Source organism: Prionailurus viverrinus, chromosome A2 (assembly GCF_022837055.1).
Source record: "Prionailurus viverrinus isolate Anna chromosome A2, UM_Priviv_1.0, whole genome shotgun sequence".
NCBI lineage: Eukaryota > Metazoa > Chordata > Mammalia > Carnivora > Felidae > Prionailurus > Prionailurus viverrinus.
Window position 1 is genome coordinate 59,288,479 of NC_062562.1, and position 26,761 is coordinate 59,315,239.

Here is a 26,761-nt window from a genome sequence, read left to right on the forward strand (position 1 = left end):
TCCTCTTCTTCCCTTTGCAAAGTTTGTTTTCATTATTTGCTTGTTTATGTCTTTAATGACTTGGCCAGACTATTTGAGTGAAGTCTATTTGCCCTGTGGTGTGTAGCCAGTGATGGCACTCGTCAGGGACACAGCCTTGAGCATGGGATGATAGCAGTTTTAGCAGGGCTCTCTATGACTCTCTTTTCCCCTGTTCTCTGTGTTGCTATCTGCCCTTTTGGTGTCATATTCAGCAGTTCAGCTCCACTAACTAGTCTGGTTGCTCTATTGTTTTCAACAATGACCTGGGACATCAATTGCTCCATGATAGAATCCAATTAAATTTGGACCCCTTTGCAGGGGTAGTTTTTGAGGCCAGACTTTGAGGTTTGTTTCTACCCAGAGGGCTCTCCCCTGGTTCTCTCTGGTAAACTAACTGACCTATGACTTACCTTAATGCTGTCATAGAGCTATCAGCCTTCTCTTAAGGGCTCATCCCCAAAATCTCCGTTGTTTTTGAGAATGCCCTTAAAATTCAACCTCACCACACAGTTTCAAATAAATTCAGTATTTTTTAGAAGCTCTCGGTTCTTTTAGAAATCTTCTCCCCCTGCCCCAAATCTCTGAACCTCTGGCACAAGTGATGGGTCCTATGAGGGAGCTGGAATTAGGCAGATGAGGCCCCCTGGTCTCAGCCTGCCACACCTGGGTTAGAGCCTTCTCTTTATGAGTAGGGACTAGGTGGAAGCCATAGTCAGCAAGAATTTAGCCTTTAAAACACAGAGTTGGGGGCGCCTGGATGCCTCAGTTGTTTATGCATCCAACTTCAGTTCAGGTCATGATCTCACGGTCTGTGGGTTCAAGCCCCGCGTAGGACTCTGTGCTGACAGCTCAGAGCTTGGATCCTGGAACCTGCTTCATGTTCTGTGTCTCCCTCTCTCTCTGCCTGCCCCTCCCCTGCTCATGCTCTGTTTCTCTCTCTGTCTCGCAAAAATAAATTTTAAAAAATGTAAAAAAAAAAATTAAAGAGTTGGAGGTGAAAAATGGTGAGATGTCATATCCCTGGAGTGGGAAATGGAGGAGAGGAACCCTGCCTTCGTGGCCACCTGTCTGGGGTAGAGTTTCCATCACCTGGAGGGAGAGAATGGTTCATGGCTTGGTTACCACAGACTCTCACTGTTCTTACTGAGATTTAGTAGATTTATTTGAATAAATGTTTCTTCATTTGCTTAAATGGAAGTTTAGGAAATTTTTCAGAGATTGTATATGTTTTTTTTTTTGTAAATCATTTTCACCAGTTATTGTTATTTCCCTGGGAATTGTCATACTAGTCTTCAGCAGTGACTCCAACCTCATGCTTTTTGAATTTATTGTGTTCATATTTTTATTATTCTTAAATAACATACAACTGTAGCTTTGATATCTTCTTTGACTCAGTAATACTTTAAAAAATCCAATTGTTTTTTCTTTCTAAAATTCTGTTTCTATGTTTCTAGTTTTATTATGTCATGATCAGAGAATATGGCCTTTGCCTGTTTGTTAGTGCTGCCATAACAAAATACCACAAACTAGGTAGCTTAAGCAACAGAATCATACGGATCAAGTAGACTAGAAATCAGAGAGGAAGGTGTCACTAAGGCGATGCTCCCTCTAATGGCTCTAGAGATGATCCTTCTTTGCCTTTTCCTAGCTTTAGAAGCATCACTGATTTCTGCTCTGATCGCGACATGGTACTTTGTCTCTATGTGTGTCTGTATTCAAGTCTCCCTCCCACTTTTGTAAGATTTATTTATTTATTTGGAGATAAGAGAGAGAGAGAGAGAGAGAGAGAGAGAGAGAGCCAGCAGGGGAGGAACAGAGACAAAGGGAGAGAGAATCCCAAGCAGGCTCCACAAAGTCAGCGCAGAGGCCGATGTGGGGCTCACACCCACAAATCATGAGATCACGCCCTGAATAGTAACCAAAAGTCAGATGCTCAACTGGCTGAGCCATCCAGGCACCTCTCAAATTGTGTCAGAGGATACCACTGACCTAATAAATCCATTACTGGGTTAAGGCCAACCCTAATGATGTTATTTTAACTAATTACATCTGTAACAACACTATTCCCAAATAAAGTCACATTCTGAGGATATCAACATATGAATGGGGGAAGACACAACCCAACCCACAATAGCCTGTAAACATTCTGCTTTCTAAAATGGAGAATTTCTGGGGCACCTGGCTGCCTCAGTCAGTGGAGTGAGCGACTCTTGGTCTCAGGGTTGTGAGTTCAAGCCTCACATTTGGTGTAGATATTACTTAAAAACAAAATCTTTAAAATAGAAATTTTCTTTTTTTTGATGTCGTTTTTTAATTTTTTTTCAACGTTTTTTTTTGGGGGGGGGGACAGAGAGAGACAGAGCATGAACGGGGTAGGGGCAGAGAGAGAGGGAGACACAGAATCGGAAACAGGCTCCAGGCTCCAAGCCATCAGCCCAGAGCCTGACGCGGGGCTCGAACTCACGGACTGCAAGATCGTGACCTGGCTGAAGTCGGACGCTTAATCGAGCGCCACCCAGGCGCCCCTTGATGTCCTTTTTTAAAACGTTTATTAATTTTTGAGAGAAAGAGCTCAAGCAGGGGAGGGGCAGAGAGAGAGAGAGAGAGACACAGACACAGACACAGAATCTGAGGCAGTCTCCAGACTCTGAGCTGTCAGCACAGAGCCCAATGCAGGGCTCGAACCAACAAGTTGTGAGATCATGACCTAAGCCAAAGTCAGACATTTAATCGACTGAACCACCCAGGTGACCCTAAAATGGAGAATTTCTTTGTGATCTGATATATGACACATTCTTGTGAATATTTCTTGAACAGCCTGAAACAGTGATGATGATGATGATGATGATGATATACACTTTATTTTTCAGAGCAGTTTAAGGTTTACAGAAAAATGGAGTAAAAAGTACAGAGAGTTCCCATATACCTCATATCCCCACGTGTGTACAGCCTCCCTCACTATCGACATCGCACAACAGAGTGGTACATTTGTTACAATTGACAAACTTACACTGACACATCATCACCCAAAGTCCATAGTTCTCATCAGGATTCATGCTTGGTGTTGTACATTCTATGACTAATGTGTTATGACATGCCTCCACCATTGTGGTATCATATGGAATAGTGTCACTGCCCTAGGACTTCCCTGTGCTTCACCTACTTTGCCTCCCTTCCTCCAACCCCTGGCAATCTTTCACTGTCTCCATAGCTATGCTTTTTCCAGTACATCATATAGTCAGACTCATATAGTATACAGTCTTTTCAGAGTGGCTTCATTCACTTAGTAATATGTATTTAAGTTTCTTCCACATCTTCTCATGGCTTGATAGCTAATTTCTTTTTGGTGCTGAATAATATTCCATTGTCTGGATGTGCCACAGATTATTTATCTATTCACCTACTGAAGGACATCTCAGTATCTTCCATGTTTTGGTAGCTATGAATAAAGCTGCCATAAACATCTATGTGTAGTGTTTTATGTAGACATAAGCCTTCAACTCACTTGGTAAATACCAAGGACTGTGATTGGTGGATCATATGCTAAGGTTATGTTTACTTTTTTTTTTTTATGAAATTTATTGTCAAATTGGTTTCCATACAACACCCAGTGCTCATCCCAAAAGGTGCCCTCCTCAATACCCATCACCCACCCTCCCCTCCCTCCCACCCCCCATCAACCCTCAGTTTGTTCTCAGTTTTTAACAGTCTCTTATGCTTTGGCTCTCTCCCATTCTAACCTTTTTTTTTTTTCTTCCCCTCCCCCATGGGTTTCTGTTAAGTTTCTCAGGATCCACATAAGAGTGAAACCGTATGGTATCTGTCTTTCTCTGTATGGCTTATTTCACTTAGCATCACACTCTCCAGTTCCATCCATGTTGCTACAAAAGGCCATATTTCATTTTTTCTCATTGCCACATAGTATTCCATTGTGTATATAAGCCACAATTTCTTTATCCATTCATCAGTTGATGGACATTTAGGCTCTTTCCATAATTTGGCTATTGTTGAGAGTGCTGCTATAAACATTGGGGTACAAGTGCCCCTATGCATCAGCACTCCTGTATCCCTTGGGTAAATTCCTAGCAGTGCTATTGCTGGGTCATAGGGTAGGTCTATTTTTAATTTTTTGAGGAACCTCCACACTGCTTTCCAGAGCGGCTGCACCAATTTGCATTCCCACCAACAGTGCAAGAGGGTTCCCGTTTCTCCACATCCTCTCCAGCATCTATAGTCTCCTGATTTGTTCATTTTGGCCATTCTGACTGGCGTGAGGTGATACCTGAGTGTGGTTTTGATTTCTATTTCCCTGATGAGGAGCGACGTTGAACATCTTTTCATGTGCCTGTTGGCCATCCGGATGTCTTCTTTAGAGAAGTGTCTATTCATGTTTTCTGCCCATTTCTTCACTGGGTTATTTGTTTTTCGGGTGTGGAGTTTGGTGAGCTCTTTATAGATTTTGGATACTAGCCCTTTGTCCAATATGTCATTTGCAAATATCTTTTCCCATTCCGTTGGTTGCCTTTTAGTTTTGTTGGTTGTTTCCTTTGCTGTGCAGAAGCCTTTTCTCTTCATAAGGTCCCAGTAATTCACTTTTACTTTTAATTCCCTTGCCTTTGGGGATGTGTCGAGTAAGAGATTGCTACGGCTGAGGTCAGAGAGGTCTTTTCCTGCTTTCTCCTCTAAGGTTTTGATGGTTTCCTGTCTCACATTCAGGTCCTTTATCCATTTTGAGTTTATTTTTGTGAATGGTGTGAGAAAGTGGTCTAGTTTCAACCTTCTGCATGTTGCTGTCCAGTTCTCCCAGCACCATTTGTTAAAGAGACTGTCTTTTCTCCATTGGATGTTCTTTCCTGCTTTGTCAAAGATGAGTTGGCCATACGTTTGTGGGTCTAGTTCTGGGGTTTCTATTCTATTCCATTGGTCTATGTGTCTGTTTTTGTGCCAATACCATGCTGTCTTGATGATGACAGCTTTGTAGTAGAGGCTAAAGTCTGGGATTGTGATGCCTCCTGCTTTGGTCTTCTTCAAAATTACTTTGGCTATTCGCGGCCTTTTGTGGTTCCATATGAATTTTAGGATTGCTTGTTCTAGTTTCGAGAAGAATGCTGGTGCAATTTGCATTGGGATTGCATTGAATGTGTAGATAGCTTTGGGTAGTGTTGACATTTTGACAATATTTACTCTTCCAATCCATGAGCAGGGAATGTCTTTCCATTTCTTTAAATCTTCTTCAATTACCTTCATAAGCTTTCTATAGTTTTCAGCATACAGATCCTTTACATCTTTGGTTAGATTTATTCCTAGGTATTTTATGCTTCTTGGTGCAATTGTGAATGGGATCAGTTTCTTTATTTGTCTTTCTGTGGCTTCATTGTTAGTGTATAAGAATGCAACTGATTTCTGTACATTGATTTTGTATCCTGCAACTTTGCTGAATTCATGTATCAGTCTATCGGATTTTCCATGTATAATATCATGTCATCTGCAAAAAGCGAAAGCTTGACTTCATCTTTGCCAATTTTGATGCCTTTGATTTCCTTTTGTTGTCTGATTGCTGATGCTAGAACTTCCAGCACTATGTTAAACAACAGTGGTGAGAGTGGGCATCCCTGTCGTGTTCCTGATCTCAGGGAAAAAGCTCTCACTTTTTCCCCGTTGAGGATGATGTTAGCTGTGGGCTTTTCATAAATGGCTTTTATGATCTTTAAGTATGTTCCTTCTATCCCGACTTTCTCAAGGGTTTTTATTAAGAAAGGGTGCTGGATTTTGTCAAAGGCCTTTTCTGCATCGATTGACAGGATCATATGGTTCTTCTCTTTTATTTTGTTAATGTGATGTATCACGTTGATTGATTTGCAAATGTTGAACCAGCCCTGCATCCCAGGAATGAATCCCACTTGATCATGGTGAATAATTCTTTTTATATGCTATTGAATTCGATTTGCTAGTATCTTATTGAGAATTTTTGCATCCATATTCATCAGGGATATTGGCCTGTAGTTCTCTTTTTTTACTGGGTCTCTGTCTGGTTTAGGAATCAAAGTAATACTGGCTTCATAGAATGAGTCTGGAAGTTTTCCTTCCCTTTCTATTTCTTGGAATAGCTTGAGAAGGATAGGTATTATCTCTGCTTTAAATGTCTGGTAGAACTCCCCTGGGAAGCCATCTGGTCCTGGACTCTTATTTGTTGGGAGATTTTTGATAACCGATTCAATTTCTTCGCTGGTTATGGGTCTGTTCAAGCTTTCTATTTCCTCCTGATTGAGTTTTGGAAGAGTGTGGGTGTTTAGGAATTTGTCCATTTCTTCCAGGTTGTCCAATTTGTTGGCATATAATTTTTCATAGTATTCCCTGATAATTGTTTGTATCTCTGAGGGTTTGGTTGTAACAATTCCATTTTCATTCATGATTTTATCTATTTGGGTCATCTCTCTTTTCTTTTTGAGAAGCCTGGCTAGAGGTTTGTCAATTTTGTTTATGTTTTCAAAAAACCAACTCTTGGTTTCGTTGATCTGCTCTACAGTTTTTTTAGATTCTATATTGTTTAATTCTGCTCTGATCTTTATTATTTCTCTTCTTCTGCTGGGTTTAGGCTGCCTTTGCTGTTCTGCTTCTATTTTCTTTAGGTGTGCTGTTAGATTTTGTATTTGGGATTTTTCTTGTTTCTTGAGATAGGCCTGGATTGCAATGTATTTTCCTCTCAGGACTGCCTTCGCTGCGTCCCAAAGCGTTTGGATTGTTGTATTTTCATTTTCGTTTGTTTCCATATATTTTTTTATTTCTTCTCTAATTGCCTGGTTGACCCACTCATTCGTTAGTAGGGTGTTCTTTAACCTCCATGCTTTTGGAGGTTTTCCAGACTTTTTCCTGTGGTTGATTTCAAGCTTCATGGCATTGTGGTCTGAAAGTATGCATGGTATCATTTCAATTCTTGTAAACTTATGAAGGGCTGTTTTGTGACCCAGTATAGGATCTATCTTGGAGAATGTTCCATGTGCACTCGAGAAGAAAGTATATTCTGTTGCTTTGGGATGCAGAGTTCTAAATATATCTGTCAAGTCCATCTGATCCAATGTATCATTCAGGGCCCTTGTTTCTTTCCTGACCGTGTGTCTAGATGATCTATCCATTTCTGTAAGTGGGGTGTTAAAGTCCCCTGCAATTACCACATTCGTATCAATAAGGTTGCTTATGTTTATGACTAATTGTTTTATATATTTGGGGGCTCTGGTATTCGGCGCATAGACATTTATAATTGTTAGCTCTTCCTGATGGATAGACCCTGTAATTATTATATAATGCCCTTCTTCATCTCTTGTTACAGCCTTTAATTTAAAGTCTAGTTTGTCTGATATAAGTATGGCTACTCCAGCTTTCTTTTGGCTTCCAGTAGCATGATAAATAGTTCTCCATCCCCTCACTCTCAATCTAAAGGTGTCCTCAGGTCTAAAACGAGTCTCTTGTAGACAGCAAATAGATGGGTCATGTTTTTTTATCCATTCTGATACCCTATGTCTTTTGGTTGGCGCATTTAATCCATTTACATTCAGTGTTATTATAGAAAGATACGGGTTTAGAGTCATTGTGATGTCTGTATGTTTTTTGCTTGTAGTGATGTCTCTGGTACTTTGTCTCACAGGGTCCCCCTTAGGATCTCTTGTAGGGCTGGTTTAGTGGTGACAAATTCCTTCAGTTTTTGTTTGTTTGGGAAGACCTTTATCTCTCCTTCTATTCTAAATGAGAGACTTGCTGGATAAAGGATTCTCGGCTGCATATTTTTTCTGTTTAGCACACTGAAGATCTGGTGCCAATCTTTCTGGCCTGCCAAGTTTCAAAAGAGAGATCAGTCACGAGTCTTATAGGTCTCCCTTTATACGTGAGGGCATGTTTATCCCTTGCTGCTTTCAGAATTTTCTCTTTATCCTTGTATTTTGCCAGTTTCACTATGATATGTCATGCAGAAGATCGATTCAAGTTACATCTGAAGGGAGTTCTCTGTGCCTCTTGGATTTCAATGCCTATTTCCTTCCCCAGTTCAGGGAAGTTCTCAGCTATAATTTCTTCAAGTACCCTTCAGCACCTTTCCCTCTCTCTTCCTCCTCTGGGATACCAATTATGCGTATATTATTTCTTTTTAGTGTATCACTTAGTTCTCTAATTTTCCCCTCATACTCCTGGATTTTTTTATCTCTCTTTCTCTCAGCTTCCTCTTTTCCCGTAACTTTATCTTCTAGTTCACCTATTCTCTCCTCTGCCTCTTCAATCCGAGCTGTCGTCGTTTCCATTTTGTTTTGCATTTCGTTTAAAGCGCTTTTCAGCTCCTCGTGACTGTTCCTTAGTCCCTTGATCTCTATAGCAAGAGATTCTCTGCTGTCCTCTATACTGTTTTCAAGCCCAGCGATTAATCTTATGACTATTATTCTAAATTCACTTTCTGTTATATTATTTAAATCCTTTTTGATCAGTTCATTAGCTGTTGTTATTTCCTGGAGATTCTTCTGAGGGGAATTCTTCCGCTTGGTCATTTTGGATAGTACCTGGAGTGCTGAGGACCTGCAGGGCACTTCCCCTGTGCTGTGGTGTATAACTGGAGTTGGTGGGCGGGGCCGCAGTCCGACCTGATGTCTGCCCCCAGCCCACCGCTGGGGCCACAGTCAGACTGGTGTGTGCCTTCTCTTCCCCTCTCCTAGGGGCGGGATTCACTGTGGGGAGGCGTGGCCCATCTGGGCTACTTGCACACTGCCAGGCTTGTGATGCTTGGGATCTGGCGTATTAGCTGGGGTGGGTAGGCAAGGTGCACAGGGGCAGGAGGGGCAGGCTTAGCTCGCTTCTCCTTAGGTGATCCACTTCAGGAGGGGCCCTGTGGCAGCGGGAGGGAGTCAGATCCGCTGCCGGAGGTTTGGCTCCGCAGAAGCACAGAGTTGGGTGTTTGCACAGAGCGAGCAAGTTCCCTGGCAGGAACTGGTTCTCTTTGGGATTTTGGCTGGGGGATGGGCGGGGGAGATGGCGCTGGCGAGCGCCTTTGTTCCCCACCAAACTGAGTTCTGTCGTCCCGGGGCTCAGCAGCTCTCCCTCCCTTTGTCCTCCAGCCTTCCCGCTTTCCGAGCAGAGCTGTTAACTTATGACCTCCCAGATGTTAAGTCGCGCTTGCTGTGGGAACACAGTCCGTCAGGCCCCTCCGCTTTTACCAGCCAGAGTCAGGGGCTCTGCTTTGCCGGCAAGCCGCCCCTCTGCCCCGGCTCCCTCCCGCCAGTCTGTGGAGCGCGCACCGCCTCCCTCTTCCGTCGTGGGCCTCTCGTCTGCGCTTGGCTCCGGTGACTCCGTTCTGCTAATCCTCTGGCGGTTTTCTGGGTTATTTAGGCAGGTGTAGGTGGAATCTAAGTGATCAGCAGGACGCGCGGTGAGCCCAGCGTCCTCCTACGCCGCCATCTTCCCTCTCTCCTCGCCAAAATAATTTCATTGAAACGAGGATTATTTTCAGTTCCCCATATAGGGCGATCTGGAGAGGAGAGCTTGATCCAGCGAGACCAGATAGAATGTTCTAACAAAACCTCCAGAGTAATTAACAGGCGTTATCTACCCAAGGAATGGAACAAATAGGAAGTTCAGGTTCTAAGGAGCTGCCTTGTTTGTGCCAGTGGCCCCACGCTAGCTCTTTATTAATTGCACCACCTGGGATGCTGATAGTGAACTGAGCTTTGGAACATTTCAGGCCTGGCATGGAATGCAGTTTTTACACAAGTGTCTTGTGGTTCAGAAATCCGATTTCACAGCTTATCTTCCGTTAGATGAAAGTGTTTACGGTGTGTCTGGAGCTGGAGTAAGTTCCTGCGGGTGCCCAAGAGCACGGGCCTCCTCTCTCCTCTCATTAATTTGCTGATGCCTAACTGCACTGATGCAGCGGTGAGATACCGGGGAGAGAGCAGGTTATGTTTACTTTTGTAAGAAATGACCAAACTGCCTCACAAAGCAATTGACCCACTTTGCATTCCTACCAGTAATGAATGAGAGTTCCTCTTTCTCCACATCCTCTCTAGCATTTGGTGCTGTCAGTGTATTGGATTTTGGCCATTCTAATAATTGTGTAGTTGTGTCTCGTTGTGTTTTTTTTTTTAATTTTTTTTCAACGTTTTTATTTATTTTTGGGACAGAGAGAGACAGAGCATGAATGGGGGAGGGGCAGAGAGAGAGGGAGACACAGAATGGGAAACAGGCTCCAGGCTCCGAGCCATCAGCCCAGAGCCTGACACGGAGCTCGAACTCCCGGACCGCGAGATCGTGACCTGGCTGAAGTCGGACGCTTAACCAACTGCGCCACCCAGGCGCCCCTCATTGTTGTTTTAATTTGCAATCCCTAATGACATATATTGAGCATCTCTACATATACTTATCTGCCATCAGTATATCTTCTTGATGTGGTGTGTGTACAGACACTGCCTGTGCAATTTTTTCATTGGGTGGTTTACTTTCTTAGTGTTGATTCTTTTTTTGAGATCTTTGTATATATATTTTTTAATGTTCATTTATTTTTAGAGACAGAGACAAAGAGAGAGGGAGACACAGAATCTGAAGCAGGCTTCAGGTTCTGAGCTGTCAGGACAGAGCCTGATGTGGGGCTCAAAACTCATAACCATGAGATCATGACCTGAGCCAAAGTTGGACACTCAACCAACTGAACCACACAGGCGCCTCGAGATCTTTGTATATTTTGGATAGCAGTCCTTTATCAGATGTGTCTTTGGAAATATTTTCTTTCACAAACAGTTATTTTCTTTTTAACAAGAATTGTGGAATGGAATTAGTTTCTTAACTATATGTAGAGGATGAGAGTGTCCCACTTCAAACCAACTGAACCAGAATCTTCACAGGTGCACCTGGGCACATGCAGTTTTACAACCTCAGAGGCAGGAGAGCCATGGAAATGAAGGGGTGACTGGGTGGAGGAGACCAGGAATAGGCAGTTGATAAGGTGGGAAAGGGACGTAAGTATCAAGACTGACTCCCAGTTCTTGGCTTGAACAACTGGTTGCAAAGAGAGGTTGTTTACTGAAATGGAGAACCTGGAGAAGGAACACATCTGGGGAAAGGTTAAGAGTTCAGTGTCAAATATGTTGAATATGAGAGGCTGCAAGGCATCCAAGTGGAGATGCCGAGCAGTCAGAGGAATCATAAATGGATCCAGATCGCAGGCAGATTTAGAGGATGATGTGTCTGAAGATGGCATTTGAAGAGGCGAGCCAGGGTGAGGTCAAGCTGAGGAGACAGTGTGCGTTGAAGAAAGGAGAAGATGGCCTTATTTTAACTTACCTCTTTAAAGACCCTGTCTCCAACACAGTCAGATCTGAGGTACTAGAGGTTGACATAATGAATTTTTAGGGCATGCAATTCTGCCCACAGCAGAGAGGGAATAAGCCCCGGGCATGGAGGGTACTAAGTACTTGGGGTGCACAGCCGAGAGGCCTGGCCTAAAGAGGCACGTGTGAGGGGTGGCAGAGCTTGTACCTCACCCTCAGCACCTGCTGGCTGCCCTGACTCCCTCACTGACTCCAACCTGCAGGCTCGCTGGTTGGCCAGAGACTCTCAGACCATCCCGATGTGCGGAAAATTGGGTTCACAGGTTCCACAGAGGTGGGAAAACACATCATGAAAAGGTAGGTGTTGGGGGTACCCCTAGTCACAGTGTGAAGATGTGGACAGTGCTGTGTGTGAGCTTGAGGCAGGTCCAGGCCCAGTGTCTGAGTTTCTGACCAGCCCCTGTGGAGGCCAGTGCAGCTGCTCCATGGAGCATACTCAGACCTGGGGTGTTGGAGGCTCCATGCGATTTGGGGCCCTGAGCATGCATGGCCACTTGGGACAGAGCTGCTCTGAATTGAGATGGGCTTCAAGTGTCAAAGGCCCCCTGGATTTTGAAAACTTAGTGCCCAAAGTAGCTCATTAATAACTTTATATTGATGGCAGTTTGAAATAATTTATGAATTGGGTTAAATACATTTAAATTAATTTCATTGGTTTCTTCTTAGTGTTTCTTTTAAAACTAAAAGGAATTTACTTTTGTTTTTTAGTGGTTAGTAAAAAAAAAAAATTCTCTTACATTTGTGGCTGGTCTCTGAGGCTTTTGTTCTATTCTATTGGACAGCCCTGTTCTAGAACATCCTTTTGTCTCTTTTTCCCGGGACTTGCCTCAAACCACCTGGGTTTCTATGCCCTGGCTCTGTTAATAATTCATGATAGGACCAGGGCCAAGCCCTGACCCTCCGGGCCTCAATTTCCCCACCAGTTGAGTTTGCATGCTCCGAGGTGCTGGTTTGTGCAAACAACAAGCTTGGGGCTACAGACAGGGCTGGACTGCAGCACAGTACCTCATAGCTCTGGCTGTCCCAAGACAAACACTGGATGCCCCAGCACGACCCCACTGAAGCTGAATTCTGGGGATGGGTTTCAGGCATGTGTATTTGAGTAATAGTTACAAATAGAGAGGAGCTGGAGTTTCTGTTGGACATAGTGATGCCTTTCTCTGAGGTCACATGACCACCCACCACTGCCTGTGCTGTAAGACTCGTGTGTGAGACCTTCCAGAGCAGTCCAACTACGACATGACAATTACATGGGAGAAAGGCTTCTCTTGTGTTAAAACACCACCTTATTGTAGCCCCCAGTGCAGAGCAGTGTTATTTTTCCCTGGGACACTTCTGTAGCCCATGACCCTGCTCTCCAGGGGCCTCTCTGTGCCCCCACAAGATGGGGTTCTCACCCCTTGGCCCCACACATGCTCTCTGTGGGACAGGGTGCATCCTGGGCCCTGGTGCCTTCCTTAAGTGGGCACCATGTTTATGAGGATCACAGCAGCTTTACATGGCATCCTTTTCTGGGCCAGGAGCCACAGCCAATGTGGCTGGTAGAGTGTATCTTTAGGGTCAGTGGAGACTGACATCACAGCCTGTGAATGGGTCCAGGAAGAGCAACTCTGAAGTGTTTTGAGTGCAGCAGAGCAAGCCTCAGCATTGAAGAGAGGGAGGCTGGTGGTGGTGCAGGACTGATAGTTGGGGTGCAGATGGATGGATGCGGGAGTGGGGGCAGGGGCTAACTGCAAGTAGTCACAGCAGTTGATTTACAAGTAAATCAGCTGGTCTTCCCAATGCTGTGTAGGCGATAGTCCTATGTAAGCACATATGTGCTAGGGTGAGTGAGGGCTCAGTAAATGTCAGCTCTGAGGACTTCAGGGCAGGAGGGCTTGGGTGGGTGTCCTGTGGCTCAGGGACTGCCATCTTCTGAGGACATTCCAAGAATACCCTGAGGCTGGTGCCTGAGATGAGAGCCTTCTTCCTGGGTAAGTCCTGAGCGAGGAGACCCCCCCACCACTCCCACCCTGTGCCATGCTTGTGTTTCACTGGCCCACTCCTGTGAGTGTCCCTTTGAGGACAGTATCAGTAAGTCCACTTTGTGCCCACTGATATAGCATGCGAAGGACCCCCAACTTCTCTCTGTTTGCACCTGTCACTAAACATCCAAGGGAACAAAGGCCCTATGGCACTGTAGCCACCCCAACGGGGGAATGGTTCTGTGTTTGGTTTATTCATTGGATAGACACAGCTGCATGACCAGACACATGCCTGTCCACCCTGGTGGGGCTTATTCTCTGATGGGCAGGGTTAGACACAAATACTCCACACAGCAAAGCACATCAGGCACAGAGCTCAGGAGCATGCAATTTATAGGGAGCAACCAGGGCAGGCACCCCAGCAAGGGGACATTGGAGCAGAGGCCAGAAGGAAGTGATGAACCAAGTTCAAGGATATGTGAAGCAGGAAGGGTCCTGAGGGGGCTGTGAGAGCAAAGACCCCACTGTGGGCATAGCCTGGGTGTGGAGGAGGAGGAAGGCAGTGGTGTGGAGAGAGGAGTGAGGCAGGGAGAGCAGATGAGTGTGGGAGTGGGGAGAAGCCCCCTCTGACCCTCTTCTTGCTCTTTGAGTACAGCATGCTTTGGAGCTTCCCTCGGCTCCTCCACCTGGAGCCCCTGTGTCCCCATCTCCCAGGGACTCAGCCCTACCAACCTATGTCCCTTTCAGCTGCGCCCTGAGTAACGTGAAGAAGGTCTCCCTGGAGCTGGGCGGGAAGTCGCCCCTCATCATCTTTGCTGACTGTGACCTCAGCAAGGCTGTGCAGATGGTGAGGGCCGGCCTGAGGGGGGTGGGGGTGGACATGGGGTGCCCATCGCTGATTCCACAAACTCACAAAATTGGCCTAGACTGGCAGGAAGGGGCCTAGACGACAAAGAATTCCATATGCCTTCCAGAAAAACAAACTTCCCGAGAAGTTTCATAACTGTCAGGATTTGAAATCAGCTTCACCGAATGGGAAATGTTAGCCATGTTCCCATCTGTTCTGGTCAGCATGAAAACCTTTCCTTTTTGCTATGTCTGTTTGCCCAGTTCCACCACTGACTCATTGGGCAGCCTCAGGCAAGTTACTTAACTTTTCTGGCCCTGCGTTCTCACCTGTATCATGGGGAGAATACACCTATGGTTGTTATAGCGATTCAACATGCTAGTAAGTCTGAAGGGCTTAGAAGATGTAGCAGGTGCTGTGTGTCAGTTGTCCTTATGTTCGTATTGTCACTCATTCTTATGCCTCAGTCCCCCTCTCCACACTTTGGGAGCAAGCCAGTAAGGCCATGTTCAACCATGTGCCCAAATATGCCCCATTCTGTCTAAGTGTCAAGGTGTCTTGAAGCACAATGTGACACCCAGCATGGACAGGAAAGAGAGTACAGCCTCAAGGAAGCTGAGGGAGACAAGTACATCAGCCCAAGGGTCTTGACCCTGGTGCCAAGGCCACTGCTGCAGGGCCAGCGGCCCAGACCATGTCATTGGGCAGTGCAATCCCAGCTGCCATGAGAGCTGAGCTTGACCCAGAGCAGTCAGGCTCACCCTCCTCCCCTGGCCCCCCACATAGGGCTCCCCAGGTCCAAAATACAGGCTCCCTTGAGCCACTGAGGGCAGTCATTCTGGACCCCTGCCAGGAGTTCTCTCAGGCCTGAGCTGGCACCTTGTCCCTCAAAGACATGGGGCTGCTGCCTGCTCCAAGCTAACAGACCCTCCAGGCTCAGCCACAAGAGGGTGAGTTCTGACCCCTCCTGTATCACCCCAGGGAGCATGCCTGTATACAGGGTCTCCAGGCTCACTCCCCGACTCCCACTTGTGCTCCACTCTCTGCAGTGTGGACACAGGTGTCCCCAGGGGATGGGACTCATCTCTCCTCTTGAGGTGACTGAGGAATGAGTGGAGCCTGTATGCCCAGCACTGGCTGGGTCTGGCCCACCATCCCATCAAAGGTCAAGACATACACATTCTCCCCTTCCTTATAGGAAGGGGGTACCTGGGGCCGATGGGATGTGGGGGGATGGTGCCTTGGGAGAGGTTGTAAGCCAGCATCTTTATCCATTCTCTGAAGGGGATGAGCTCTGTCTTCTTCAACAAAGGTGAGAACTGCATTGCGGCGGGCCGGCTCTTCATAGAGGACTCGATCCACGACCACTTTGTGCAGAAGGTGGTAAGTTATGCTGAAGAGTCCTCACCAGGAAGACTTGGGCTGCAGGGGGTTGGGGACAGGGAGACAGGGCTGGGCCAGGTGGAGTCGGGCACTGTTCATCTGAGCAAGGAAACCCTCAGGCAAAGCCATATCATTTTTACTGGTTTTTATTGTTTCAGCAAGAAATAGCAACCCTGCAGCTCACACTGGCATAACCAGAAAGGGCCTGTGCTAGGGCACGTCTGCAGCAGTGAAGCCTGAGCCAGGAATTCAGGTGCATGTGGCTTACTAAGGATGAGCTCTCAGGTGAAGACTAAGAGGTGAGAGGGACTAGGAGAGGACAGAGACAGGACATGGTCTCAAGTGACATCCAGCCCTAGCCTGACCCACATGTAGGAGCTCTGGAGCAAGAAGGACAGCTCTTAGGTGTACCCCTGGGTCAAGGGGCCAGGCTTTTATCCCCTCTCAACAGTTGTTGGCTGTGAGTGTTCATGGACTAGAGGAGTTCTCCCTGGGACCTGGGACCATCAGCAACCACTTCTCATGGCTGCTGTGGGATGGGTGCCCACAGAGGCATGGCGCTGATAGCATAGAACCAGAGGGAAAGTCACCCTGTCCCCACTGACTCTGTTAGAAAAGGCTGTGGGGGAGGATGTTGGTTGGCATGACTGGGTCCCAGGTCCATCTCTGGTCCATTTAGTGATTGCAGGACCCACAGGGCTCTGGTTGGCTCAGCTTCAGCCAAGAGCCCTTCCCCACATCCTGGAAAGGAGAGTCTGATCACAGTGGGTAAGGGAGGGGATGCTGGAACACAACACCTGTGTGCAGATTTAAACACACTGTACGAAGCCAGGAAAAAAGAGAGAGCAGGACTGAGACAAGGCAGGACAGGTGTTCAGAAGGAGTTCTGGAGAAGGTCTTTTGTTTTAGAGAGAGAGAGTGCATGTGCACTTCTGTGGGAGAGGCACAGACAGAGAGAGAGAGAATCCCAAGCAGGCTCCATGCTGTCAGTGTAAAGCCCAACATGGGGCTCGATCCCACAAACAGCGAGATCACTACCTGGTTCGAAACTGAAAGTTGGACACTTAACCCACTGAATCACCCAGGTGTCCCTGGAGGGGGTCTTGCATAATGGGTAAAAATATGAAAGGCAGGGAGGAAAGGAGCAGACCTTCTAGAAAAGGGAGAGTAACAGCTTTTTCCATGTCATAAGCTAGTCCCCAAACTTGATGGCTTTGGTAAATGCTGTTCGTGCAGTCATAGTCCTGTGGGTTGGCACCGTGGGCACCAACCCAGGTTCACCTGAGGTTGGCTCGTGCATCTGTGGCCGGCAGGAGCACTGGTGGCTGCACTGGGGAGGCTCATCTTTGTCCTTGTGTTGCTTCCTCTCACAGTGTGTGCTCGGGCACATGCGGGGCCAGTGGCAGGATTCCCAAGAGTGAGAGCAGGAGTTGAGAGCCCTCTTGGATCTCTCAAAGGTTGTTCGTGCCACATTCTACCTGCCAAAGCAAGTCACAGGCCACCCCAGTTTGAAAGGGTGGGAAACCAGCTCCACCCCGATGGGAAGTGCATACAGTGGGTGTATAACCCACTGTAGTTTGGGAGCTGGGCAGCCTGGTTGAGCAAGTCCTTCGCTGTGACACGCCCAGCACAGGAATAGCTGAACCTGGGACATGGATGGGGAATCATGATGGAGGGGGCGTCTCACTGAGTGGATGTGGTTATGGGGAGTACAACCCTTCTGGAGTCTGCAAGAGAGTTATGGAACCCCTGCAGGATGAGGTCAGGGGTCAGAATCCCAGGATAACTGTCAGGATCATCTCAGTTCCCAAATATAGCAAGGGAGATGTGCACTCAGGACACTCAGCACTGTTGCTCTTGGAGTCTTAGGAAGATTGGGTGGAGGGTGGCCAAGTGAGAGCAGAGAAGGGGAGCAAAGCAGGAGATGGGGACCCCCTTCAGCACAGAGAAGGGGTTCTTGGTGAAAGGGCAGAGGGTGTTCCTCGGGGACTTGAGTGTCTGCTGCATCTGATTAGGCCTGTCTGGAGTGTGTGCGCAGAGCCTGAATGGAGGAGTGAGACAGCCCTCGCCTCAGAGGTAGAGGAGATGGCCAGTCAGGCCTGACCTTGATGCAGCCACAGGGAGGGTGTAGATGACCTTGTTTGATTTTAGGAAACCAAGGAAGGAGCCTGGAGAGAGAAAAATGGAAGGGGTGGATCCTAGCCTGGAGCCCAGAAGTTCTGATGTCTACATTCCACTGGTTATGCCACCTGAGTTCTTTTCCATAGCACAGCATCCCATACTCAGAGGCTTTTATGACTCTCTGCATTCAGCCCCAGAATCCAGCAGACACCACCTGGCACATCCTTTGTGGAGACCCAGACCTGCGTCTCCAGGCAGCAAAGACTTTTGTGTTGGCTGAGGCAACAGGGAAGGCTTCCTGGAAGGAGGAGACCCTGAAGCTGGGCCCTGAAGCAGGCAGAAGTGGGAGCAGGAGTTGGGTGGACTCAAGGCCCAGGCCCCTCTGCTCTATTCTTACCACCGGGGCATTGCAGCAGGACTGGTGTTCCCTGGCCCCATCCCCATCCCCATCCCATGTTCTGGAATCCCCAGACAAATGTTCTTTCAGCTTCTTGGCCTGTGAAGCTGGGCACAGGACCAGTGTAGAGACACACTCTGTTGACACCACCCCCAACCCCATGTCCGGCCCTCACCCATATCCCTGGACACCTCTGTTTTCCCAGCTCATCTGATGCTACACTCAGGTCTCCTTGCACATAGGATACATCTTGGGTTTCAGCTTGGAAGGCAGGTTTGGAACCAGAATATGGAACATCCTGAGGGTGTGTGGAATTTCTTCAGGGGCCAGTGGCTGGAGGCCAAATGCAAAAATGTCAGTGGGTCAGGTTTGGAGCATTGCCAGGAACTTGGGCACCTGAGCAGGACCTGACTGGGAGAACTTTCCACAGGTAGAAGAGGTGAAGAGGATGAAGATCGGTAACCCTTTAGACCGGGACACCAACCATGGGCCGCAGAACCACCAAGCCCACCTACGGAAGCTAATAGAGTACTGCCAGCGTGGCGTGGAGGAAGGGGCCACGTTGGTCTGTGGTGGGAGTCAAGTCCCTCGGCCAGGTCAGTCAGAGCACTCCACTTGGGTGAACTGAAAGGCCAGTAGCGTGGCCTCTGGTTTCCTGTCTACTTCTAATTGGAGGCATGTGAAGGCCATGGTTAGGCTCCCAGGCCGCAGGGCCCATCTGTGACACTGGATGCCATGGCCTTGGCTATCTGGACACCTGCCAGACCAGGCATGTGCTGGCAAGGTGAAGACAGCAAAGCTGAAATCCAGTCAGTGCTGGTTTAATGTGTATCATAGTGGACTTTAATTTGCCATAAACCTCTGTGCATCCTTGAAATTCTCTCTTCCTATGGATTCCATGGCACTGGCTTTCATGGCTTTCTATCTTTGGCATTACTTCTCAGTGGCCACTCTTCACTGAACCTCCCTCACCACCTGTCCCTTAAATGGAGGTATGCTCAAGTCTCTCCTGAGCTTGGCGTGTTGCTTATGGCAGACACTTTCCCTGGAGGATCTCACCCCCTGCAGTGGCTCGTACCCTCCCAAATATCTGTCTCCAAGCTCCTCCTCATCCAGAAATCCTGCCCACCTGGACACCTCCACCTGTATGTCCACAGCCCCTTTGAAATGAATGGGTACCGAATCCGTCACATCTGAGTTCCCCCAGCCCCAACCTGACCCAGGCATACACCTGCCTCTCTGGAATCTTCCATCTGATCAAGTCACTGGAGCCAGAGGAGCAGGAGCTGCAGCATGGACTATTTGAACTGCTTCCTTGTTAGACTGCCTGCTACATGGGGAAAGACACTGTGTCTGTCTCTGTCTACACCCTTAGGTCCTTCATGCCAGCACTGAGACTCATATGAAACCTGAGTTAATTTCATGGAATGAAGGAGGGAAGGAAACAATGAATATTAGACTCCTCTCTTTTCTTGACCCTCTACTCTAAATTAACTGCCTGATTCTCTTAAATTAAAAATCTTTCTTGCCTGCCCTGCATCCCTCCTACCATCCTGCCAACTCTCCACAGCTTGTCCTGCCTGGACCATCATGTCTGCTTCCTGAGGAACCTCTTGAGCCATGCTAACCCTTCACTCATGTAGCTGCCAGAAGTCTGCTTATATCTTCCCCAACATTGGAGCAATTTCTACAGGGACCCATCCCCCTGCAGTGACAAGCTCAATCTCCTCACTTCATACACAGGGTCTTCCATGATCTGTTTCTAACTTGCTTGCCCATGACACATGCTCCAGCCATTTTTTATTCTCTCTGAATACATCTCACCTTTTCTTGCTCCCTGTGCATTTTCTGCTCCTCTGATGAGCAACCAGCTCCCATTTCACCACCTGGTGAATACACCAACCAGCTCAAATAACAGCCAGACCCAGACCATATGTGCTCCTGTGTCACAGCTGCTCCCTGGCATCTTCTACGGTGACAATTGTATAGCCACTGACTGCCACTCTCTGCAGAGTTCAGAGGCTGATTGGAGAGAGTGAACTGAAGGCATGATTTGCAGAGCAGTGAGGGAAGGGAGTGCATTGCCTCGAAACCAGGAACAGCGGGGAGCCACCATCACCACCCCCTGGCCTGAGGGCCAAGAGGAGGGCATAGAATTCCTGGTATCTGGTGAGGGGTAGAGCTATGGGGTACAAACTCTACTAGAAGCCAGAAGATGAGGGAGCGTGGGCATACAGTCCCCCTCATGGGGCCCAGAAGGGCAGAGAAGAGTATGAAGGAACAGGAAAGGGACAGAGCCTGGCCAGCCCAGAGCCTCCAGCACCTGATGGGCAACAGTTCGTTTGCAGATTGAGTGAATACAGACCACACACCACATGAGCCAATATGTGTTCATACCTAACTTTTAAAAAGAGTATTTATTTTTGAGAAAGAGAGAGAGGGAGAGAGAGACAGTGTGAGTGGGGGAGGGGCAGAGAGAGAGGAGACATGGAATCTGAAGCAGGCTCCAGGCTCTGAGCTGTCAGCACAGAGCCGGACACAGGGCTCGAATTCACGAACCACGACATCATGACCTGAGCCAAAGTTGGATGCCTAACCGACTGAGCCACCTAGGCACCCCTCATACCTAACTTTGGTTTTAAAAATTGTAATTAATGTTACAATATAATTTACAAATGTGTGAAAAATATGGAATATTTTATTTAAGCTACTTTAAATTTTTTTTTTAATTTTTTTTTAATGTTTATTTATTTTTGAGACAGAGAGAGACAGAGCATGAACGGGGGAGGGTCAGAGAGAGAGGGAGACACAGAATCTGAAACAGGCTCCAGGCTCTGAGCGGTCAGCACAGAGTCCCACGCGGGGCTCGAACTCACGGACCGTGAGATCGTGACCTGAGCCGAAGTCAGCCGCTTAACCGACTGAGCCACCCGGGTGCCCCTTAAGTTACTTTTAAAGTTAATTTCTTTTTGTTTTTCTAAAAACCAGAAAGAGAAAATTTCACGTCTCTCAATTTTCCCTAGTGAGGCTAAATGAAATCTCAGTCAGGTAGGGTCTCAGGGCCCCTGCACTCTGTTTCTAGAGGAGAAATAGAGGAAGCATTTCTGCGGTCAGAGGTGGTTCCACCTAGAACCAGGGCCTGTAGGGGCGGCAGTCTGGATGGGAGTAGGTGGTGGGCATGTGTTGACAGGAGAGCAGGAGGCACTTGCCTCTGTGCCTGGGGCATCAGCACCCACACTGAGGTGTCTGGAAGGAGATGGGAAGCAGTTCTGGGAGATCCTGTCTATCAGAACTCGTGTCCGACCTCCCCCTACTCAACCTACTCCACAGGGACTGATGGAGAGCCACATGAAGGGCTATACTAGGTACAGAATCGCTGTTCTATCACAGACCAACACTGAGCATTAGCCTCATTTTCCTCAGCAACGTTTAGTTGAAAGAGTTGTGATAATCCCATGGACTCATATTCCTGAGGCAGGAAAGGCACCCACAGCATGTGGTCTTTACCACACAGGTGTCACAAATTGCAGTGCCAGAGTGGGAATGTGTGCATGGTGGCCAACAGGACCAGGTCTGGCCTGGGAGAGGACCACCCACCTACACACCATGGACCTCTGTCTCCCCCTTAGGTTTCTTCTTCGAGCCAACTGTTTTCACGGATGTGGAGGACCACATGTTCATAGCCAAGGAGGAGTCCTTTGGGCCCATCATGATCATCTCTCGGTTTGCTGATGGGTAGTGTGCCCTGCTTATGTCTCTTGAGAACCGGATCCTCTTCCATGCTTTACTGGGTTCTTCCCTTGAGCTTTGTGGGTGGCGGGTGTGGCCAGAAGGAGAATTCAGGTGGGGTGGAGGCTAAGGATGAAGCCTAGCCTAGTCTTCCCAGTCCTTGTCAACCACTGAAGTTAGGAGAGTCCCAGGAGGTCCAGGAGGGCTGGGTCCAACTGAGAGCATCCACTTCATCTCTCTGATGCCTCTCACAGCCTGCTGGTCCTGTTCCCATTATCCACTGCTGTGTAAGAAACCATCCCAAACCCCAGTGGCTTGGAATAACAAGTTACTTATTTCACTTGTGAATCTTCAATTTGGTCAACATTCGATGGGACTGGCCATCTCTACCTCCATGTCAGGGCCTCCCCTTAGGCTTTCCGTGGCATGGCAGTTGCTGCTTGGCACCTCACTCACCCAAAGAGGGCCAGTGGAAGATGTAAGCCTCCTCAAGAACCATCAGTCAGCCTCAGGCACCCTGGAACTTCACTTTCCCCTCTCCTATTGGTCCAGCAAGTCATCGAGGCCAGGAGGGGAATAGGGACTGGCCATAATTGCTTTACCACAGGTTCTTTTCCTGACTATTATTTTTCAAAGTAGCACCTCTGAGCAGATTCTAGAATGGCACCTCATCCTCAATACACCATACTTCCAGCTGTCAAAAAATTATCAAAATTATCTTCACATGCTGTGTTAGAATGAGACACTTTTCTGCCATCTACCAAGCAAATATTGTGCTGAATCTTCAAGCCTATAATGTCTGTGGTGGGGACGCCCCCAGGGCAGCTCCATGAGGAATGCCTGACAGGTGTTCCTTTCCATGTGGGTGTGGCTTGAGCCTGTCCCACTCTCTGGGCTCCTATCCCCTGGTCTATAAAGTGAGGGGTTCACCCATGATGACCAGAATGGTCTGACTTTACTCTGCCTCCTCCCTGTCATTCTTTCCTCTTCTCTCAGCTGCCCTATCTCCTCCATACTTGCTGTCGGCCCAGCATGATTTCTCAGAGGGTCCTGCATGCTATGGGAAGCTTGGAGTGGGTGGCACCTCCCCTTGGAGGAGGGGGGTAGGTCTCCCTGCATCCCATGCCTCAGGTGGCCCCATGACCTTCTTCACAGAGTTCTTCCTGGGTTTTCCCCGCAGTGACGTGGACACCGTGCTGTCTCGGGCCAATGCGACAGAATTTGGCCTGGCTTCTGGCGTCTTCACCAGGGACATCAACAAGGCCCTGTATGTTAGTGACAAGCTGGGGGCAGGCACCGTGTTTGTCAACACATACAACAAGACCGACGTGGCCGCTCCCTTCGGAGGGTTCAAGCAGTCCGGCTTTGGCAAAGACCTTGGTAACCTAATCCTGAACACCTGTAAGGCCTCTTGGCCCCCGCCCGCCCAGTCCTGGGGGCCAGGGGTGTAGCACTGACAAGATGGCTGCCAGTGCTCGCCTCTTACCAAGAGGGGACAGGCGATAATTCAGGCGGTATGCAAGATCCTGCTAGAAAGTGAGGACTGCAGGAAGCAGACAAGACAGAGTGATCTGGCCAGGAGACTGGGAAGGTGACTTTAGCGGGGACCAGGGTGGGCCTTTCCCAGGAGGAGGTGCCTGCACTGAGACACCAGTGTCTGGAAGAGGCAGAATAAAGACCTGAGGGTGTGTTCTCCTGGCAGAGGGGATAGCAGGTCTTGAGAGACCAGCTTTGGTCTTGGAGCTGCAGAGAAGGGCCTGAGTTCAGGGACAGGAAGGCCGGAGGAGAAGAGGCTAGGGAGGCTGGCAGGGGCCAGAGAGCAGTGTCCTGGTGGCCATGGTCAGAGCTTCATCCACAGAAATAGGGGAAGCCATGGAGGCTGAGTATGGAGGCCTATGGGGCGGTGTGAGTCCCCAGTGTAGAGACAATGTCACCCAAGCAAGTAGCCACATACAACCCGCCTGGCCTGCCAGGAGAAGTGGAGATCTGGTCTGGCACTCCTCTTTCCCTGGGCTGTTGCATGATTTAGGATGAGTGCCACTCTCCCCATCCTGGCACTATGGAGTCTAGCAGTTGAAGACTGGTTCCAGTTGGGGATTCTACCTCTGAGGCCCAGCCGTGGTGAGGGGGGCAAGGCGTGGGAGAGCAGCTGTCTCCCAACACTCCATATCTGAACCCAGCTCAGGATCCTCAGGGAGGTGGTTGCTATTTTGTTTTCTCTCCCACCCCTCCATCCATCCTTCACATGCTGTGGGAAACCCCAAAGGTGCTGGTTAAAGGGACCCCAACAACATCCCCCAAAGCCTGGTACCACACTGTGCACACAGAGGTGGGACTCGCTCACATGCACGTGCACAGGTGTGATGTTGGACAGTCCTGCTCCATTTGTCCTTATCTGCCACCTCTTCCCACCTCCTCTTCTTGGTGTCCTCCATGGAAATATGCAAGGGCTATTGTCATCCAGGAGACTGTGGGTGCCAAGTCTCCAGGGTCTAATCTCTGGCACTTAAGGTTATGCCCCCCGAGCTCCTCAAGCTCATCCTCTCTGCTGCCACCTCATCCCCAGTGTCCTGTGCACATAAACCAGGCATCCCCAATAGCCCATTGAGGCTGAGCCAAGAGAACTCAGCAGGCCCTGTCTGGTGAAGTGTGGCTCCTGGAGCTAACCTTAGTGGGTGGGGGAGATGTCAGGCAACCACAGACCCAACATACTGGTCATGGGGCCAGACATACAGCTGCAGAACACAGCCAGCTTCTGGGTGCCTGTGAGTTCCCTTTCCTAGTAACGGCATGACCTGGAATTAGCTGGGGGGCAGCAGTGGGGACAGGCACCTCTGGTTAGTAAGGGCCCCAAAAGAGCCTCTTGGCTGCCCTCTGGCTGATGGGGCTGCCATCCCTCGAGAGGAGGTAGTCAGAGGAGGGAAGTTTCTGGAACATTTGCCCCAGATTGGTCTGTACTCTGATGCCTGTGGTGGAATCCTCACCTCCCCCTATCCACCCAACTTATTCCTGACCCCCCAGGGCCTCAGCTTCTCATCTGTAACTGGGGCTGAGCCTAAGCTGACCCCACATGGTTGCTGCATGGATCTGTGTGACAACAGGGGTGCAGTGCTCAGAACAGTGTCAGGCCTGCTGTAGGGGCTGCTGTGAGGATGTTTCCCAATGGCACATGGTGTCTTGCAGGAGAGGAGGCCCTGAACGAGTACCTGCGGGTCAAGACAGTTACTTTTGAGTACTGAAGAAAGATGTCCTGAGAGAATGCCCCACTCTCTACGATGTGTCCTCGCCCTGCACAACCGGGCCTGCCCTCTCAAGGGGAGGCCTAGGCTGCTCCCCCAGAGGTCTCATGCTCTCACCCCCTCCCGAGTGCACAGCACCCCACTTGAGACACTGTTGGAAACCTTCCTGTCCACACTCTCTGTCCCTGCTGGGACAGCACCACCCTTGCCCAATCACAGTGCCCTTTGGGTGAGAAACTGGCCCCAAGGCGAATAAAGGTTCTGACCAGTGGCAGCAGGACTTCCGTGTCTCTCCACTCCCTCTGTGGGTACCCCTGGTGACCCTGCAAGTCCTGGCACTCGAGTGGCATTGCCCAAGGAAGGTGTCCTGGGGAGAGGTGCTGGAGTAAAAAATGTTCATCAGCTTCAGCCTGAGAAGATGGGTGCTGAGATGAAGCTAGGAGTGTGAGATATTTGTGGCGTGATCCCTGGGAAATGCAGAGCAGAGGAAGAAGGATGGGCAGCAGAAGCGTCGTGCCAGGATGCAGCTGTCTCCCTGTGTTGCAGCAGCCTCCCTGGATGGGACAGGGCCCGGCCTGCCCAGCCCTCCACTTTGTTCACTCCTTTTTCTGTCACCCCGCAGGACTCTGGGGCCCTCCCTTCTGCACTCCCACTCCTGAGGGCACAAACATTACACCTTCACTTACCTGCTGTTGCCCCAGTTTACTCCACATGGCACTCTGCTCGGCATCCCACCCCTCCACACCTACCCGGCTCTGCCCCTCTGAAGTTCCCCTCCTCCCCCTGCAAGTCCTGGCCATGCTGGGAGTGTCCTGGCCCAGCCTCTGCTCATCTGGGAGCATCTTCAGTCCTCCTCCTTTAGCCAAGTCTGTCCCCCAGGACCTATGAAATCTCCCTCCCGCAATGGGAGGTCCCTATGCCTGGCTACCTTCCATGATGGCTTCTCTTCCTTTCAGGACACACTTTTACAGAAGGCCCGTCCAGACTACCCTGGTAACAGTGAGTGGTAATAGTAGTGAGAAGCAGTAGTTCACTGAGTACTAACTGGAGGCATGGAGGTTCCAGGCCCTCACTATGTATTCTCATTTAATCCTTCCATTACCCCAACTGCTTTTGTCCCCATTTATAAACAAGGAAATTGAGGCAGAGACATTTACTTGCCCAAGGTTACAAGACCACTTGAAATTGCATTCCCTCTAGTTTCTGAGTGAGAAGGACTCTGAAGCCCTTTCTGCCTACAGAGCAATTCACCCCTCTGAGAGCCCCTCAGTATTGAGTTCCTGACTCCCTCCATTGCTGGGGGTCAGGCCCACTTGGATTTGCTCTTTGACAGGCCTTAGCTGCTGTGGTCTGGGGGGAGCAAGTTAATCCACTGGCTACTGCTCCTGTCTTGGGGTGGGGGTCCTCTACCTCCCCATGTCCGCTGTAGCCCAAGCAGGAAGTGGGCTCTTCTATCAACCCCCATGTACCACTGCCAGGAGGCTGTAACTTCTCATAAGGGCTTCTTAGAGGGTCATGAAGAACTGACAACTCTTACTCCATGAGCCAACTCAGAATCCTGAAGCCCAGACCCATAGCCTTGAAGTGTAGGCCCCATGGGAGGCACTTGTATCCATTTCCCACCAGGCTGCTTGCAGCAGGGCCAGCTCACCCCACCACCAGAACTGTGGTCTCAATGCTCATGCCCACAGAAGGGAAGAAAT

General features: G+C 48.8%; 1 protein-coding gene across 5 annotated transcripts in view; it reads left to right on the forward strand.

Annotated features, from left to right (window-relative positions):
* Positions 1-25,332, forward strand: part of ALDH1L1 (aldehyde dehydrogenase 1 family member L1) — a 141,833-nt gene extending 116,501 nt beyond the window's left edge. For 4 of the 5 annotated variants that reach the window (XM_047849812.1, XM_047849810.1, XM_047849814.1 and 1 more), the window contains 7 exons: positions 11,582-11,675; positions 14,090-14,189; positions 15,474-15,572; positions 18,521-18,686; positions 21,720-21,825; positions 23,000-23,199; positions 25,003-25,332. In XM_047849812.1, coding sequence (XP_047705768.1) covers positions 11,582-11,675; positions 14,090-14,189; positions 15,474-15,572; positions 18,521-18,686; positions 21,720-21,825; positions 23,000-23,199; positions 25,003-25,058 — 821 coding nt within the window. In that variant the 3' untranslated portion in view covers positions 25,059-25,332. The remainder of the gene's footprint in view (positions 1-11,581; positions 11,676-14,089; positions 14,190-15,473; positions 15,573-18,520; positions 18,687-21,719; positions 21,826-22,999; positions 23,200-25,002) is intronic. The other variant, XM_047849813.1, reaches the window with a different exon arrangement.
* Positions 25,333-26,761: the final 1,429 nt, after the last annotated feature.